This window comes from Gekko japonicus, unplaced genomic scaffold (assembly GCF_001447785.1).
Source record: "Gekko japonicus isolate JY-2015 unplaced genomic scaffold, Gekko_japonicus_V1.1 scaffold1144, whole genome shotgun sequence".
NCBI classification, from domain to species: domain Eukaryota; kingdom Metazoa; phylum Chordata; class Lepidosauria; order Squamata; family Gekkonidae; genus Gekko; species Gekko japonicus.
In genome coordinates, this window is record NW_015163635.1 from 384049 (window position 1) to 400674 (window position 16626).

The 16626-nt window shown below is 41.6% G+C and overlaps 1 protein-coding gene across 2 annotated transcripts in view; it reads right to left on the reverse strand.

The window, feature by feature from the left end:
• RIOK2 (RIO kinase 2) overlaps positions 1-15719 on the reverse strand; it is a 22901-nt gene extending 7182 nt beyond the window's left edge. For both annotated transcript variants that reach the window (XM_015407549.1, XM_015407548.1), the window contains exons 1-7: positions 15521-15719; positions 13137-13275; positions 11921-12037; positions 11182-11357; positions 9356-9444; positions 4868-5059; positions 3557-3649 (exon numbers count right to left, since the gene is read on the reverse strand). In XM_015407549.1, coding sequence (XP_015263035.1) covers positions 3557-3649; positions 4868-5059; positions 9356-9444; positions 11182-11357; positions 11921-12037; positions 13137-13275; positions 15521-15586 — 872 coding nt within the window. In that variant the 5' untranslated portion in view covers positions 15587-15719. The remainder of the gene's footprint in view (positions 1-3556; positions 3650-4867; positions 5060-9355; positions 9445-11181; positions 11358-11920; positions 12038-13136; positions 13276-15520) is intronic.
• Positions 15720-16626: the final 907 nt, after the last annotated feature.

The window sequence follows — 16626 nt, forward strand, 5'->3', positions numbered from 1 at the left end:
CAGCAAAGAAGTTAATAATTAACTTGTGTTATCCTTGAAACTTAAGGGAAAATACAATCTCTAATCTTGGCACAGTTTATTGCAGATAGGTTTGTGCAATGGAGGTTTCTGTCCTAAATCTTCCTCCTTTTCAACTCTATAGAAAGAATTCTGTAAACTGAGAGCAGATTGACTACTGGTAAATACAGTTTTTAAATGAAGACATACAGTAGAATTAACTATCCTGTCGGAACAGATCTATGGTCTGGATACTAAAGTTTAAATATCACTTTAAGAAAAGTAACACATCTACTTCTAGTACAAGAAGGCTGTTATCCACTACCCACTTGGTAAGAAAATCCAACCTCATTCCTCTACTCATCATCAGACCTTCTCCTTCCTTTGCCCAGCGGCCAATACCAACAGAGATCGCCCAAGACGCTTTCAAATGGTTTCTCTGGGGTCTTGCCTGGTTCTTTGGGGACAAGAGAATCACAATGCTTGCTTACTCTCTGTGGGGGAAAAAGCCACAGATAGAAATCAGTCAGAAAAGTGAAATATTCCTGGGCCAATAAGTTATCTGCTATAATTTCCTTCTCTAAGTAGGCTCTAACTTGACCCACAGTAAACTTGCTAATCTTGAAGATGTCACTGGACCGTTGGTTGCTTTGGCTGAAACATGCTACCACATATACTTCTTTGGGTTGTGTGTGTTTGTGTGTTTATTTTTTTACTCTCTGTTACAGTAAACCAAAGGATGGTCCAGTCTAGGCCAATTTCATCAGATGTCAGCTGCTTAGCACTTGGATGGGAGACCGCAAATTAAATCCATGGTTGCTATGCACCTCTGTTTGTCTCTTGCCTTGAAAACCCTATGGGTTTGCCATAAATTGCATGTTCTTCCAAATACTGGACAGAGTGAGGTGAAAATACAAAATGAACACTTGCAACTTAACAGAAGAAGAGTATTCAGGAAATTTGTTCTGAGCTCAGGAAATTGTGACAGGTCTCTGGTATATCTTATCCCAACTCAGCAAATATGATCATCCGGATAAAGTCAACCCCTCCCCCCTTCACATAGCCATCATTATCTTCCATTTTCATGTCCCTATTAGCATATCTTGATGGCAGCTAGCAGGAGGGAACAGACTCTTAATGAAGTGATGTCAGTTCTTAGGGTAAAGTGTTTTATCTATTACGGCTGGGCAGAAATCACTTACCATGAGAAAGCTTTTACCAGCCACGGGGAGTCCTGGCATCCTGATGGTCAACATAATGTTTGAACTGGCACAGATATGGGCAATATAATGTGGGAGTGGAGTGTACGGGTCTCTTCTCCCAGCCTTGCAATAGGAAAAATTAACAACTGGAACAGGTAGTGAAGCCAGGCATGGAATGTAGCAATCACAAACCTAATACTGAGATGCAAGTCAGAAAGGCAAGCCTGACCAGGAAATAGACTAGTCAATTTAAAAAACAGCCATGCTCATGACTAGAAGCTGAGGTATTCAATCCTGATTCGTCATAGGACTGAGTAGACTCCCAGCATGCCAATTAGTTTCACTGTATTTATCTTTGCTTACCTGTCACCCATTTTTAAGCTTTCTCCTGTAGATTCCTGTCTGCCATTTCAAAGTAATATATTAAGCCCCTTCCTTCATGAAGGTGTGCGTACTCAAGTAGAAGTAAATCAATAATTCCATTTACTGTTGTTGCACAGAACTGCATGCCAAAGTTATCCATTAGAGACTATCTATAGGTGGAGGATAACTTAGGAATTTATTCTTTAGGCAACCTAATGAATTCCAAATCTAAACCACCATTCCCTACTACCCCCAGTGGAGAGAAAAAAATCTTTAATGGGCAGACAGCGTGCAGTGCATTGTTAAGTAATTTACAATTGTAAATAGATTGCTGTGCTGTAGCATGTTGGTCATCTTACTAAACAATTATGGATACAAAGGATTCTCTTGCTCACTGGCTGACAGCAACCCTCTTTTTGCCTTCCAGAAGGGTACTGGGGAGAAGAGGCAGGTTTTAGCATGATGTCCAAAGGTAAAAATCTGAAAAGTGGATTCTGAACTATTTACAGAATTCCTTCTAAAGTTTGGAATGGGGGCTGCTTCATTCCCTTACTGAGGGAATATGCCCCACTCTGAGCATTTATAAACCCTTCTGAAGATCCAAATGGATACTGCATGGAGCAAAGTTCTATGACCAAGCAAAAATTTCTCGTCTCTTTCTGCAAAACCTATTCACTGGATTATAACAAAGCACAATCAGTAATGGGACTATTTAACACCAGCTACATTTCACCTAAATGAGTAAATAAAATATATATCTAAATACTCAGAGAATATTTCAGTGTATATTCAACATCAGGTTCACAAAGAAGTACCTGAAAAAGAATTTGGGGAGGAAATTAATGTCATCTCTAGCTTTGTTTCTAAATATCTAGTCATGTGGCCAGACAACAAGAGAGGTCTGTTACTTTCATGTCTTCTTGAAGATACCTTTGATCCTGACAGGAACTGGAGACACCAGTCAGGCAATATTTAGGTATACCATTTAACATATATTATCTGAAAGGAAGGTTGAGCGCCGAACAATAGATTATTTTGAACTATGGTGCTGGAGAAGACTCTTGAGAGTCCCTTGCACTACAAGAAGATCAAATCAGTCAATCCTAAAAGAAATCAACTCTGACTGTTCCCTGGAAGGCCAGATAATGAAACCGAAGCTCAAATACTTTGGCCACCAAATGAGAAGGGAGCACTCACTGGAGAAGACCCTGATGCTGGGAAAGATTGAAGGTCAAAGAAGACGGGGAGGGCAAAGGATGAGATGGTTAGACAGTGTCATAGACGCAATGAACATGAAGTTGAGCAAACTTCAGAGGATGGTGGAAGACCGGAAGGCCTGGCGTGATCTGGTCCATGGGGTCGCGAAGAGTCGGACTCGACTGTGCGACCAAACAACAAATCTGAAAGTCCATTGAACCAACATATTATGGAATATCCTTGCAAGTAGGTTTCCCCCCTCTATAAACAAAATGATGGATTCATTCCATTAAAAAAAAACAGGCTAAAGTTTAGGCATTTCATGTATTGCTTTGCCTTTTTTGCCATTGTTGCAGCCAACGTATGGCAACCCATAGGATTTTTCAAGGCAAGAGACAATCAGAAGTGGTTTGCCATTGCCTACCTCGGCATAGGAACCCTAGACTTCCGTGGTGGTCTCCCATAACTGAACAACAACAACAACAACAACTTATTTTGAACAGTGAAGAGGAAGTTTTATTTTTAAAGAAGTCACTGTCCTAGGGATGTATCTGCATGGAAAACATGACATGTGATTCAAATCTTCCATAGGTTACAAAGATACAGGCACCAGAAGCAATTCATGTAACCATAGCGGCTAAAAACCATGCTGCCACAATTGCATCAATTATGTCAGGATGTTGCAACAGTATCTACAGATGTGTAGATACCAAGGCAAAGGCCACTCTGAGGACTCAGTGAAGGAAGATTAGAAACATGCAAAATAGCTCTTAGTTTTTAATTATACTAGAGATTACCTGATATCCTTGAAAGTTGGATAGAGTTCACTTTCATAATTGAAGCGTTTCATAAAGAAATCACGAATACATTTCACATCTCTGTCAAAGTACCTAAACAAAGAAATTATTTTACAGTAATTAATTGACCTTTAAAATATCAAGTTACCATTTCCCACTAGTACAGCTTTAGTACACACATGTTAATTCTGTCGCTTTAGTACACACATGTTAATTCCGTCAGAAGCTATGGTGGGGCATTATTGCTTGCAGAAGAGATTAAAACTTTCCCTAATGTCATAATTACAAGGTCATGTTCTGGAAATACAAAAAGACTGTGTACATACCATTCAGCATTTTGGTGAGAGGTTGACACCATCTGCGGGAAATCGATCATTGTGATACGATCCTCATTATCCAGCATGAGATTGAACTCATTGAAGTCGCCATGAATCAAGCCATAGTTTGCAAGCTTTACAATTAATTCCATTAACTCACTGTACAGCGAGGCAGGATCTTCAAGGTGATGCACTTGACACCTAAGTAATAAGGCGCCATTAGACTATTTAATATATGATCTAAGAGAAACACCCAAATCTAAATAACAGAAACTGCACCAGGCTCAAAATTTAAATTAGCTGCAAACCATGCTTGTTTTTTCAGAAAAAAAGGAAACAGCCACTGTGCTCTTCCCACCACTGCCCCTTTCTGGAGAGAACTGGGTGGAGTTTGGTTTAGATAAATGAAACTGCCCTGGAGCTGAGCTACCTTCTGCACAACAGCCCTGATCTGTTGGGAAGATCCATTCAACATCACATCTAGTCTGATGGTGGCCACCCAGAAAGGCAGCTGCATTTTATATAAAGAGATGGACCAGTTATCAACTAAATAACAATAATACAATTGTGTAAACGCCTAATCAGCCGCAGATGGTAAAAGGCTGCCTTGGCAGTGGCTGCTACCTGGGCCTCCATTGTCAAGGAAGCATCCAGGAGCACTCCCAAACTCCTGACCCTCGGAGCTGGCACCAATGGCGCCCCACTGAAGGCCGGGAGTGGGAGCCCTACCCCCGTGCCGCTCCGATTCAGGCATAGGACCTCCGTCTTCGTTGGATTTAGTTTCAGGCGACTTTGTCTAAGCCAGTCCGCTACGTCCCGCAGCGCCCGGTCCAGCTTTAGTACACACATGTTAATTCTGTCGCTTTAGTACACACATGTTAATTCCGTCAGAAGCTATGGTGGGGCATTATTGCTTGCAGAAGAGATTAAAACTTTCCCTAATGTCATAATTACAAGGTCATGTTCTGGAAATACAAAAAGACTGTGTACATACCATTCAGCATTTTGGTGAGAGGTTGACACCATCTGCGGGAAATCGATCATTGTGATACGATCCTCATTATCCAGCATGAGATTGAACTCATTGAAGTCGCCATGAATCAAGCCATAGTTTGCAAGCTTTACAATTAATTCCATTAACTCACTGTACAGCGAGGCAGGATCTTCAAGGTGATGCACTTGACACCTAAGTAATAAGGCGCCATTAGACTATTTAATATATGATCTAAGAGAAACACCCAAATCTAAATAACAGAAACTGCACCAGGCTCAAAATTTAAATTAGCTGCAAACCATGCTTGTTTTTTCAGAAAAAAAGGAAACAGCCACTGTGCTCTTCCCACCACTGCCCCTTTCTGGAGAGAACTGGGTGGAGTTTGGTTTAGATAAATGAAACTGCCCTGGAGCTGAGCTACCTTCTGCACAACAGCCCTGATCTGTTGGGAAGATCCATTCAACATCACATCTAGTCTGATGGTGGCCACCCAGAAAGGCAGCTGCATTTTATATAAAGAGATGGACCAGTTATCAACTAAATAACAATAATACAATTGTGTAAACGTGGTACTTCGTACAACTGCTTTCTGAATATTTTAGTCTACAGCAAAGCATATTTGGAGGATCATTATCACTTCCCAAAATGCATATGAACATTTTTTTTGCATTTTCTATGCCAGCTACCCAAAAATGTTGCATTAATTGAGTTTTACTATTAATTTAGTATTTTCAAATCTGTCTGCTCTCCCAGCAGTGATATTTTTTTCTTGAACACTCATAGCTAGAAATTCTCAGTAGTGCTTTGTTTTTAAGAAAGCAGACTGAATATAACGGTTTCCTGAAGAGGTTATTTTAGGGACCTGAACCCATCTCTTTACAATTGTGAACAAAAAAGATCTGGAAACAAAATTATTTTAATAACAAACAATTGATAGCAATACATAAGCCTTACTCAGAAGGTTAACTAGACTGGGTCTCTAAGGTTACTGAGGGTATTATTTGCTGAAGTCACCAATATGCATACCACATCTTTACAATGTGTGCTAACATCCTATAAGAAGATTAAGGTGACTGCTACCACCAAAAAAACAAAGATGTGCTATTTTTCCATGTATGGATTCGCTCAAAGTGCCTGTTATCTATCTTGTGTGGGATCTGTACACATTTGAAGCCACAGGTGTGCACCATGTGTTTTAAAGAACTTAATATTTATATGCTTTATAGTCAAGATATTATAAAAAGCACTGGAAAATAAATTTTGCTTTCATTATAGTTCAAGTTTAGAGTAGATTCCCTTATGATGGAAGCAGCTCGCACCAGATGCGTACATCATTATACTGATAATGTGACCTTTTTCCAACTAAAGCCGATTTACTTTTGATCTAGGGATAAGAATGGGTCAGCCTGGATACTTTCCCCTTCAGCTGTGTAAATACATGCACTCAGCACTTTTATGTGCAAACTTCAGTGACTGCATGCAGTTGTTTAAAAATTACAGAGGAGAACATGAAACTACCACTGAACATTGGATTGGACAACTTTAATTCCTCTCCTGAGTGATGATTATGCCTCTCCTCATGTTATAATCTGTGCTGAAAGGAAACTTCTTGAATTAATAAAATAGCAAACAGTGACCAGCAGCACAATTATAACTGGGCCAATGGACACAGGGTTTAGACAAAGGCATACCTGCACCCAGGGCTTTTTTTGTAGAAAAAACCCAGCAGGAACTCATTAGCATAATAGGCCATACCCAACAGCAGGAACTCATTAGCATATTAGGCCACACCCCTGACAGCACAGCTCATTCGCCTATTAGGCCACACCCCCATGTTACCAGAAGTGTGGTCATCCAGCCACACCCACCTTTTGCTTCTTATTCTCTTTACCTTGTTTGTTGTCAAAACCCAGGGCTTTTTGCATGTTAGGCCACACACCCCTAATTGTAGCCAATCCGAATGAGTTTCTGCTGTTGGGTGTGGCCTATTATGCTAATGAGTTCCTGCTGGGCGTGGCCAACTTGGGAGCCAGCCGGAACGCCGTTACATTCCTGCCCCAAAAGAGCCCTGCCTGCACCTATGATCAGGCAACATCATATACACACAAAGTGTTACCACTCTTGCTAGCAGACGTACAGGCAAAAAAGGGAGTTTCCTCTAAGAAAAAAGGGAAATAACAACCCTACACTACAAAGCCGAGAACTATTAGCAGAGTGATTTCATGGAAGTGACTTTTTTTTTTAAAGAACCCCAAATGGAGAAAGTTCATACACAGGGTTTTTACTGCCTTCCCTTCCCACAGCAGCCATGTGCTTCTGATAAACGTCCCTTGAGGACTGTCACCAGAAGAACTCCATCTCACCACTCATGTGACCTGTACCATGACTTGTGCAGTGGGGTGCAGAATGTCTGTCAAGCTGACCCTCCAAGCTGCCCTTATTTTATTTTTATTTTTTTATTTTTCACATTTATATCCCGCCCTCCCCAGTGGGCTCACTTGCCCACATAACAATCCAAGCTGTTACTATAAGTCCCCCAATCAGCAGGGGTGGTTGTGTAGGGGAGAGAGTCAGGGAGCTGCACTGGAAGGCAGCAAAAACCCTCTCCAGGAACTTGTTCCATTTGCTGTTCTTTTAGATCCAACCCTGAATTTCTTTGCATAACCTTCTGACTAGGGGGTGGAGCTAACAGCTTTTTCAAAAAAAAAGGAATTTCATGTGATCTCTTGCCTTTTATAACTTAAAAAAACAAGAGCTTGCCTGGGATTAGGATTGCCAACTACCTGGAGAAACCATGTCCTACTCCTTTCACAGTGTTTGTTGTCAGCAACTCTACCTGAGATGCCCTTTTGTAACCTTTTCTATTTTTTTTCAATAGTTTCATTTCAGATCCGACTTCAACAAGGTTTACTGAAATGTGCTAATACATATTTTAACATGAAAAACATTTCTAGAAAGATGCATTTAATATTTTTCAATAATCAGTAGATCTACAGTACTGCAAAGGCTTTATGGACAAGTGTAACTCAAGTAAGCAAGTATTTCAAAGTTGCCTTCTCAGATTGTTCAAGCATTAGGAGTAAAAGAGAATACATAAGTACTACTTGGAACCCAGTTTCCCTTGTTCCCATTGAGCCTCTGTGAAAGGAGTAGGACATGGTTTCTCCAGGTAGTTGGCAACCCTAATCCCAGGCAAGCTCTTGTTTTTGAAGTTACACAAGGCAAGAGATCGCATTAAGTTCCTTTTAAAATGTACAGATAAGGAACAGTCTGCATAAATTAGATCTATGGTCCTTTGGTACAGGATTGTCAGTTCTGGCAGCCAGTGACCTCTGGGGTCTCTGAAACTGTCCCAGTTCTGATGCCCAACAGAGTTTATAAATTGGTGATAGCCCTTGGTTCATGTTGGATGAAAGCAGGTCACATTTCACTACCTTAATATATTGCCTATGATTTCTGAACCTTAATCCAGAATGCACAACATTACTTCTTTCATTGCATTGTCCAAGTGTCTACTCTGGCAGTCAGAGTCGGATTTATCATTACAGTCATTTTACATAAAAACATTTGAATAAGAAATATGGGATAAAACCAACAGTGGCATTCTTACATTAAAAACCTGTGACTATAACACAGAAATAGAATAAAACAGCCATAAAACTCAAGTATAATTTAGATAAAAGATTAGAACTTAATCTAATTGCCATACACTTTACGTTCCTTCTAAACCTGGGCACAAAATCTAGCCACCTGTCTTGTTGTCTGATGGTTCCTGTCAGACAGGAGGTAGTTGAGTTTAATCTTATTTGATCTGCCAGGAAACCTTTCTAATGGACTAATAGTCTCTATGTGGATCGCCCTATGGTATACACAATTAAAGAATATATGTACCAGAGAGTCTCTCATACTCTGACAGTCCATTTATTTATTTATTTCCTTCAAATTATATCCTGCACTCCCCGCAAAGCAGGCTCAGGGTGGGTTCCAACCTATAATAATCTGCTGAGTGCAGATTTACATCATAATAACAGAATAACAAAATACACACAATAAATACAATAAAATAAGTAAAATACGATTACTTTTAAAATAAATTATACCTCAACAGACACATAAGAGCAACTCACAGAGGGAAGGAAGGGGGAGGCCAGATTGAACTGGATACCCACTGCCACAACTGAAGGCCTGGCGGAAGAGCTCTGTCTTACAGGCCCTGTGGGACTGTAAAAGCTCTCGCAGGGCCCTGAGGAGCTCATTCCACCAGGCAGGGGCCAGGGCCAAAAAAGCCCTAGCCCCAGGCTGAGGCAAGTCGGTTATCCCTAGGGCCAGGGACCATCCGCAGATGTTGATTCGAAGAGCGCAATGCCCTCCGGGACTCATATGGGCTCATCAGCTCAACATGATCACTACACCAAAGTACCACAAAGCAAACATATTTTCATATAATAAACAGTAGTTTAACTAAGCTGTTGCAGTGTCAAGACTTACAAAGGATAGCCGCTGACAAGTTCCATTACTACTGCATGTCTATTGTAGTCACAGGGTTTGGGAACAGGAAATTTCCTATCATGTAAAGCCTGGATTGGGAAAAAGAGTAAACACTTATCAAGAAATCCTGTTCTGAATTTATCTACTCTGAAATGACTGTAATTATCTGTATATATCCAAAAGGGAAATATAATCCCCCCCCCGGCTTTGCAAAAAAGGGAGGTCATCTTCCATTCAGGTGTACATGAGAGGCATTCTCCTTTTTCTCCTTGGAGCCTTCTTGCACCAATGAGAGGGTGCAAAAGCAGAGAGACAAGCACCCCCACCCCAACTGGCTGGCAAGACTGAAAGCTGACCCCAGAAGGCATTAAGACAGTGGGTAACCACCCCCCCACAAGCCCACTGGGGGGCATGCTCTTCTCTGCTTGCATGCCTTCCGTCTGCTACTACAAGGCGGTGTAGGGCTGTCTTAAATTCAGGAATAGTTTTCCTTTCAGAATTTTTAACGGGGGCATCTTACATTTGAAGGTTGTCTTTGTTTCAGGTAAACATAGTAACAGTCATGGTTTTTGGACTAAGTACTAATTAATGGCACAAACATAAAATGGTGAATGGAACCAAAACAGGCAGCCTGACAATCTATCATTCTGCAAGAACACAAGAGCAAATCTGCAAATTAGCCCACCCAGTTTCTCATGTTACCAACTGGATCCTTCAGAAAAAGCATACAAAGGCACAAAAGTAGCAGGTCCTGTTTGCTGCCCATCGGCTGCTATTCAGAGTAACAGTGATTCTGTGAAGCTATCATAGCTACTACAACCAACAGACCTGCCATCCATGACTGTACCTAATCCCTTTTTAAAGCCTCGTAAGCCTGTGGCTCTCACCACAACCTCTGGGCAATGAACTGCATAAATATATTAGATTGGATCTCTCCCCCTTCTGTTGAGGAATGTTCTTCTGCCAGAGTAAATATGCTCACTTAGCATCAGATTCAACCTGTTGTTTCTCTCAACCAATTGCAATGGGTGACCTCAGGTTCCTGCCTTATGAAATGGAGAAATATTTTTCTTTATAGCCACTTTCCCTAATCATGCTTAATTTTATAAACCTTTATCACACCCCTCTCTTAATCACCTTGTTTTGCAAATTTAAAAACCCTAAAGCTTTACCTTTTCCTAGAAGGGAAGATGATCCAATCCCTCAATAATTTTGGAAGCCCTTCTTTACATCTTTTCCAGCTCGAGGAAACTATTTTTCTAAGACAGAACATCTGTATATAGTATTCCCATAAAACCCACACTGCAGACTTTGCATAAAAACATTAGGACATGGTTTCAGTCCCTTCCCTAATAGCCCTTAGTATGCAACTTGCCTTTTTTCTGTTGCTGCATGCTGAACCAATGCTTATACTAGGCTATCCACCATGTTCCCAGGATCTCTTTCATGGTGATCCATTGAAAAGGCAGACATTATTGATATATACATAAAGCTGGGATTTTTTGGCATCAATATACTTTTTGAAAAGTATTGTAAAAGTTAGTTACTGAAAGTAAATGCAAACAGAAAAATCTTGGAGTACTTCTTTGACTTGCCTTATCAAGCTTAATATAGTCATTAAATGAAACATTCCCCAAATGATCTTCAGAGATTGAGGAGGGACATAGGGAGGAGACAATGTATTAAATAGGCAAAGCTGGTCAAGAATTGCATGGTAAACCCATTGCTCTGAATTGTATCAGGAATCTAGCACACACTTCTTTGTCTCTTTCAACTTGAACTGTAACCTCTCTGTGGCAGGAGAACCAGGGGACAATTAATGATACCTTCATGTAGGCAAACTCCTTCATTGCAGCAAGACGCGACAGGTAGAGCCACGACATCTTGTGCCTGTGCTTGTGGTAGTCCCGCTTGTTTTTTAAGTTCCGAAATGATGTCCTCCCAAGCCTATGCAACTTCAGTGCAAACTGTTCCTCTTCTTCATTTGCCACAATATAAATATCTTTAAAACATGGGAAAGTTGCAATAAATTAGAATCTCTATAAACATGCACTGTAAGCATTCTGGTACCACCTGCTTAACGGCTGGAAGAGATTTCACAATAGAGCATAATACACAAACAGCAGCAATATTTCCAATACTGTGCCAAGTACAGGCTCATCCAATTAAATTTTCAAGGAGCTAGACACAGCAGATTTTAGAAGTGGCATGCAGAAGGTCCAACATTCAATCCCCAGCATCTTTAGCTAGAATAATCAGGTAGTAGATTATGTGAAAGACTTCTGCTCAAGGCCCAGAAGAGTTGCTGCCAGTCAGAGTAGACAATATTGACTCTGAAAGACCAACAGTCTGACTCAGTATAAAGCAGCCTCATGTGTTCAACTTATAAATGGTGAATAATCACAGGAAATCTCAGATGCTATTCAGACAGATGAAATTTACTAATTATTCATGAACTGTCATTCATGAACTGAGCCCGCTGGGGAGGGCGGGGTATAAATCTAATAAATAAATAAATAAAAATAAATTCAACAGAACTGCTAGATCCCACCCGTTTGTAAATACCTGATTCTTTGCCAACACCCATCTGGTTTCCAACAGAACAGATAACCTGACGAGACGAAAGAGTTTTCAAGGCAAGGTAATCATATCCTCCATTAGTTAATCGATAGCCTTGGACAGCTGTGGGATTAAAATATGAGCAAGTGAATTATCCAATGAGTTATTTCTGTGTAAACATTATACTAAGATTCCTCCTAAACTGAGAATACCATAACAACACAAACAGTCCTGCAAAGCAAGCTAGATTTCATTTTGTGTGTGTGCAGGGGTCATATCGACTTATTCAGATATTTATCCCCTACTTGTCTCAGGAAACCCAAAGTGGCTTTCAACTTTACAACAATCACCACAGGAAGGTTAGGATGAGGGCAATTGACCCAGGTCACCCAGTGAGATTCCAAGACACAGTACAAAATTGAACGTAGGTCTTTCAGATCCTAGTCCAACCACACACCACACTAGCTGGCATGAATTAGCCTCAAAGAGGGTTGTATTTGGTAAACAATTTAGAATTAAATGCAGGCATTGGAATAATAATAATTCTTAACAATCCTCATATGGCAGTGTGTGTAGAATAGCCAGGAGATCCTAAGATTGTCTGGCAGCCAGAAGTTCTAGCTCTTTTAGTGTTATACACTACTAGGTGGCAAGCTAGACTAGTTTTTAAATTTATTTTTATTTTATTTCATTTGTATCTTGCCCTCCCCTGTAAGTAGGTTCAGGGCAGTAACAACAGTCATATTCACAACACTATTACAAAAAATCATAAGAATGTTAAAACATACAATTTAAAACCAGATTAAAATCACTTCAGTAAGATGGCAGACCAGTTTGTGGGAATCCTGTATGGGTGCAGCTTGGTGATCAATAGGCATCCAATTCACTGGAGAGTGCTGTGCAGATTTCCATAGCACCAAGGGGCCATTTTAAGGCAAGAGACGTTTCAGAGGTCGTTTGCCATTACCTGCCTCTGTGTCATGCCCCTGGTATTCCTGGAGGTCACCCATCCAAATACTAGCCACAGCCAACCCTGCATAGCTTCCGAGATCTCATGAAACAGGACTTGCCTGGGCTATCCAGGTCAGGGTTATGTATTGTTTTTGTTTTAGATGCTGAGATAGCAAGTAGCTGTCCCATTCACCTGATTGTCACTAGCTGCATTAATTAACAGAGATTACTGAAGCAATGTTAACTGCATGCTTGCATAATTCATACTCACTTATAGTTCGTTCATAAGCCAAGAGTTTGTGCTTTGCTAATTCTCGCAGAATTTTGTTACACCCTCCATGTTTTAAACTGGCAATGGAGGCAATCAAGCTTGGAGGAACTATTTCATGGTTCTTCATGCCCATTTCCACCTGAAACAGATAAATAAGATCTCAGAAAACATATTGGTTTTTAATTGTCAATGGTTTCTGTTTTACTCTGGAAAGGTGGCATACAAATTTTCTAAATAAATAAACATTTTGGCAAACATTATTTCCTACACCATGCCTATCCCCTCTCACATTTTCTTCTTTCCAGGACCTTAATTTAGTACAGTATTTATATTTGTCCCATGCCACAACAGTGTACCTTATTTGATGCTTACTGACTCTTCAATTCAAACAAAGTTTTAAAAATATACATCTAAAAATGAAATGCCTGGTAATTAAAATAAACTCCATCTGCACCAACATAATGGGATTTCAGTTAGATTTAGATTGCGCTCCTGAAACACTGGCAAAGTGCCCAAACCTTTACAAGTGGTGCTCCAATCTATAAGCCCTAGTTTTCTTTGGTTGCTGGGCATAAGGGGGGGGGGGGGGAAGGAGACACAAGGCCTGATCCAATGGCAAACTACAATATCCCTCAAACAAATCAGCCATTCTTCTTCCCTGTCCTCCAGGCTCGTAGACAGTGGGGTATTTTGGGGCTCCACCCCCTCATATGTGCACCCCCTCAAATGTAAGACACACCTCACAACAGCTGCTGCCCCTCTCCCCACTCCCTCCCCTCCTGTGAGGGTCCTTTACATCTTGCAGCCACCTCTCTCCCTCCCCTCCTCCAAGATTTAAAGGGCCCTCCATCTGATCAGTGGGCTCTTTAAATTTTGCAGGAGATGAGGGAGGGGGCGGCTGCCGGCTGCATGCCTTCCCTGAACTCTAAGCAGCGATTTTGCCAAAGGGAACCCTGTAAGTGCTGTTTTTTCAAGCAGGGGCTGCCTGAGCCTGAATTCCAAGCTGCAAAATCCCCACTTGGAGTTCAGGGAAGGCGTGCCCCCCACCACAACATTTCCCTATGCCCCACCAAGCCAAAATTTCTGGCTATGGGGCTGCTGTCGCATTGAAGTACACAGAAGTGCTGGTTGTTTCAAGACACCCCATCCCCACACAGAGAGATGGGTCACAAAAGCATCCAGAGACAAGAGGATTGAAAACTCCAGTTGGCTTCATGTGTTTGGCAGCAAACAGACATTTCTGTTAGTATGTGGCAGAAGCTGCACCCTTGCTCCACGGTGTATGCACATTTTACAGCTTTGTGCATTGGTGTAAAAGAGACCATAACGTGAAAGGAGGCTCCCTACTTTCTCTGTTGCTTTAGGCATTCCAACTCCTTAACACCTGTTTAGTATCAAAAAACATCCTGAATCCAGAGAAGTATTAGCATTTTGCCGTTAAAGCAAAAGTCATCCTAAAGACCAAACTCTTGTTGTGGCATCAGCTTTTATGAACTATGGCAGATTTCATCAGATGCATTTGTCCTAGATCAGCAGAAATACACACATTTACAGATGCACATGTGGATATGTAAACATGCATGGATCTACTGACTGAGGATACACACAAATCTGGATGACACCCCTTAAATCAGCAGGTATGTCAGCCAGTAGTTCCACAAGTGTACACATATCTGCTGACATCATACAGTTGATGAAAAAAGGCTCTAATCCCCAAAGGATAAGCCTATACCTAACCTAATTCAATTATATCTGCTTTTTATCTTATCTTGACTCCAAAGGGCAGAGGTCTCCTCTCCTCCATTATATTCTCACAACAATCCTGTGAGGCTGAATAGGTAGAGAGCAACAACGAATGACTCAAAGAGCTTCACAGATCCCCACAGTCCCGGTCTAACTTTACATCCCTATTTAACTGTTAGCTTCTAAAGTTCCACAAGACTCCGTTCTATATTCTCACAACAATCCTGTGAGGCAGAATAGGTAGAGAGCAACAACGAATGCCTCAAAGAGCTTCACAGATCGCCACAGTCCCAGTCTAACTTTACATCCCTATTTAGCTTCTAAAGTTCCACAAGACTCCGTTTTATATTAGCCTACCCCCAACTATCTGATTAGAACTAGCAAAGTGGGCAGACACTGGAAGACAAGAAGGAAGGGCGCTGATCGATAGGACAGGGGCTACTTTTGACATTTCAGTTTGACGGAATAATATATAAGTATTCAACCGGGTGCGAGCTTCCTAGGCCACAACACAGATCCCGCATAAATCTGCCGGTGGGAAATCTGTTTTCCATCTGACGCACACACACGTGGCCCTAACCGCTCGGCCCCGCTCCTAGGCCACCCCTGAATTACCTACTCGATCGCTAATTGATCCTTACCGCAGTCAGTACCCGAAAGTGGTCCCGGGAAAGGTACCGGAGCAAAGTGACGTTCAGTTTCCCCATGGTCTCGCCCACCTACCCCCCGTCCACGTTGCAATGGCGTATCCTGGGTAAACCCAAGCCAAACTCTACTAAACTCCCGCGACTGGCGCTTCCGTCTCGCCGACGAGATCCGTGTTCGCATGCGCCCTCCACTTCCTCCACCACAGTGTATCGCGCATGCGCGACGTTGGAGGCGGTCCTCTCCTCTTGTTAAACAGGCGGGGTTAGTAACTCTATCGGAGTCGTCGGCTGACAGGTCCTTGAAAGTAGTGTAAACAATAACACGATAGCCTCCGACGAATTGGCTCCTTCAAGTTCACTACAGGTTTATAATTTGATGTGCTTAATTGTATTGCGAAAGTATTTAAAACTTGTTGAGAAGATTTTTATTTTAGTCAGATTTACAGCGGTGCTTTGTATGTGCCTGTAGGGCCCGCTGCCTAGGAAACGCGTCGCGCGGGAGAAAGTGACTCAAAACAAGGCTCTCCGTCAGCCTCTGAAAAACCATGAGCTCCCGTGGCGACCAACCGGCGTCTCTGTCTCGGACCTCAGCCAAGGTAACATCCCCTCAAAAACATCCCCCGAGGATTTGATGGTGGAGGGAAGGAAGAAACGAGGGATTAAAAACCAAAAAGTTATTTTCCGTTTGCTACGCTTGGCTGGGGGTTGAAGTCGGGCTGCCAATTGTCTTGGAGACAAATGTCGTGTACCTTAAACGGAGGCGTATTTACCAGGTGATGCTTTTTATCTTCCTGCCATGAGACGTTTCAGCTGGGCCGGGACACTTTTCTCTAGATTTGTTGCCAGCCTTAAATTGAGAAAGCAGCTTAGATAACAGCCAAGAAGGAATCCGATCTCAAGATCAGATTTGGTGCAGTAATACTTCGGTTCTTGTTATGTCTTAAGTAATAAAGCAATGTTTAGCTTAAGCATAAACTCCATTAAAACAAAGCAGAGTTTGGATTGAAGAACTAACCAATCAGAGAAACATATGTTTTCGGGAAGGAGCCACTCTCATAGGTTCCAAGCCGTGCCATGCTATTTGGTTGTTATCTGTTTGT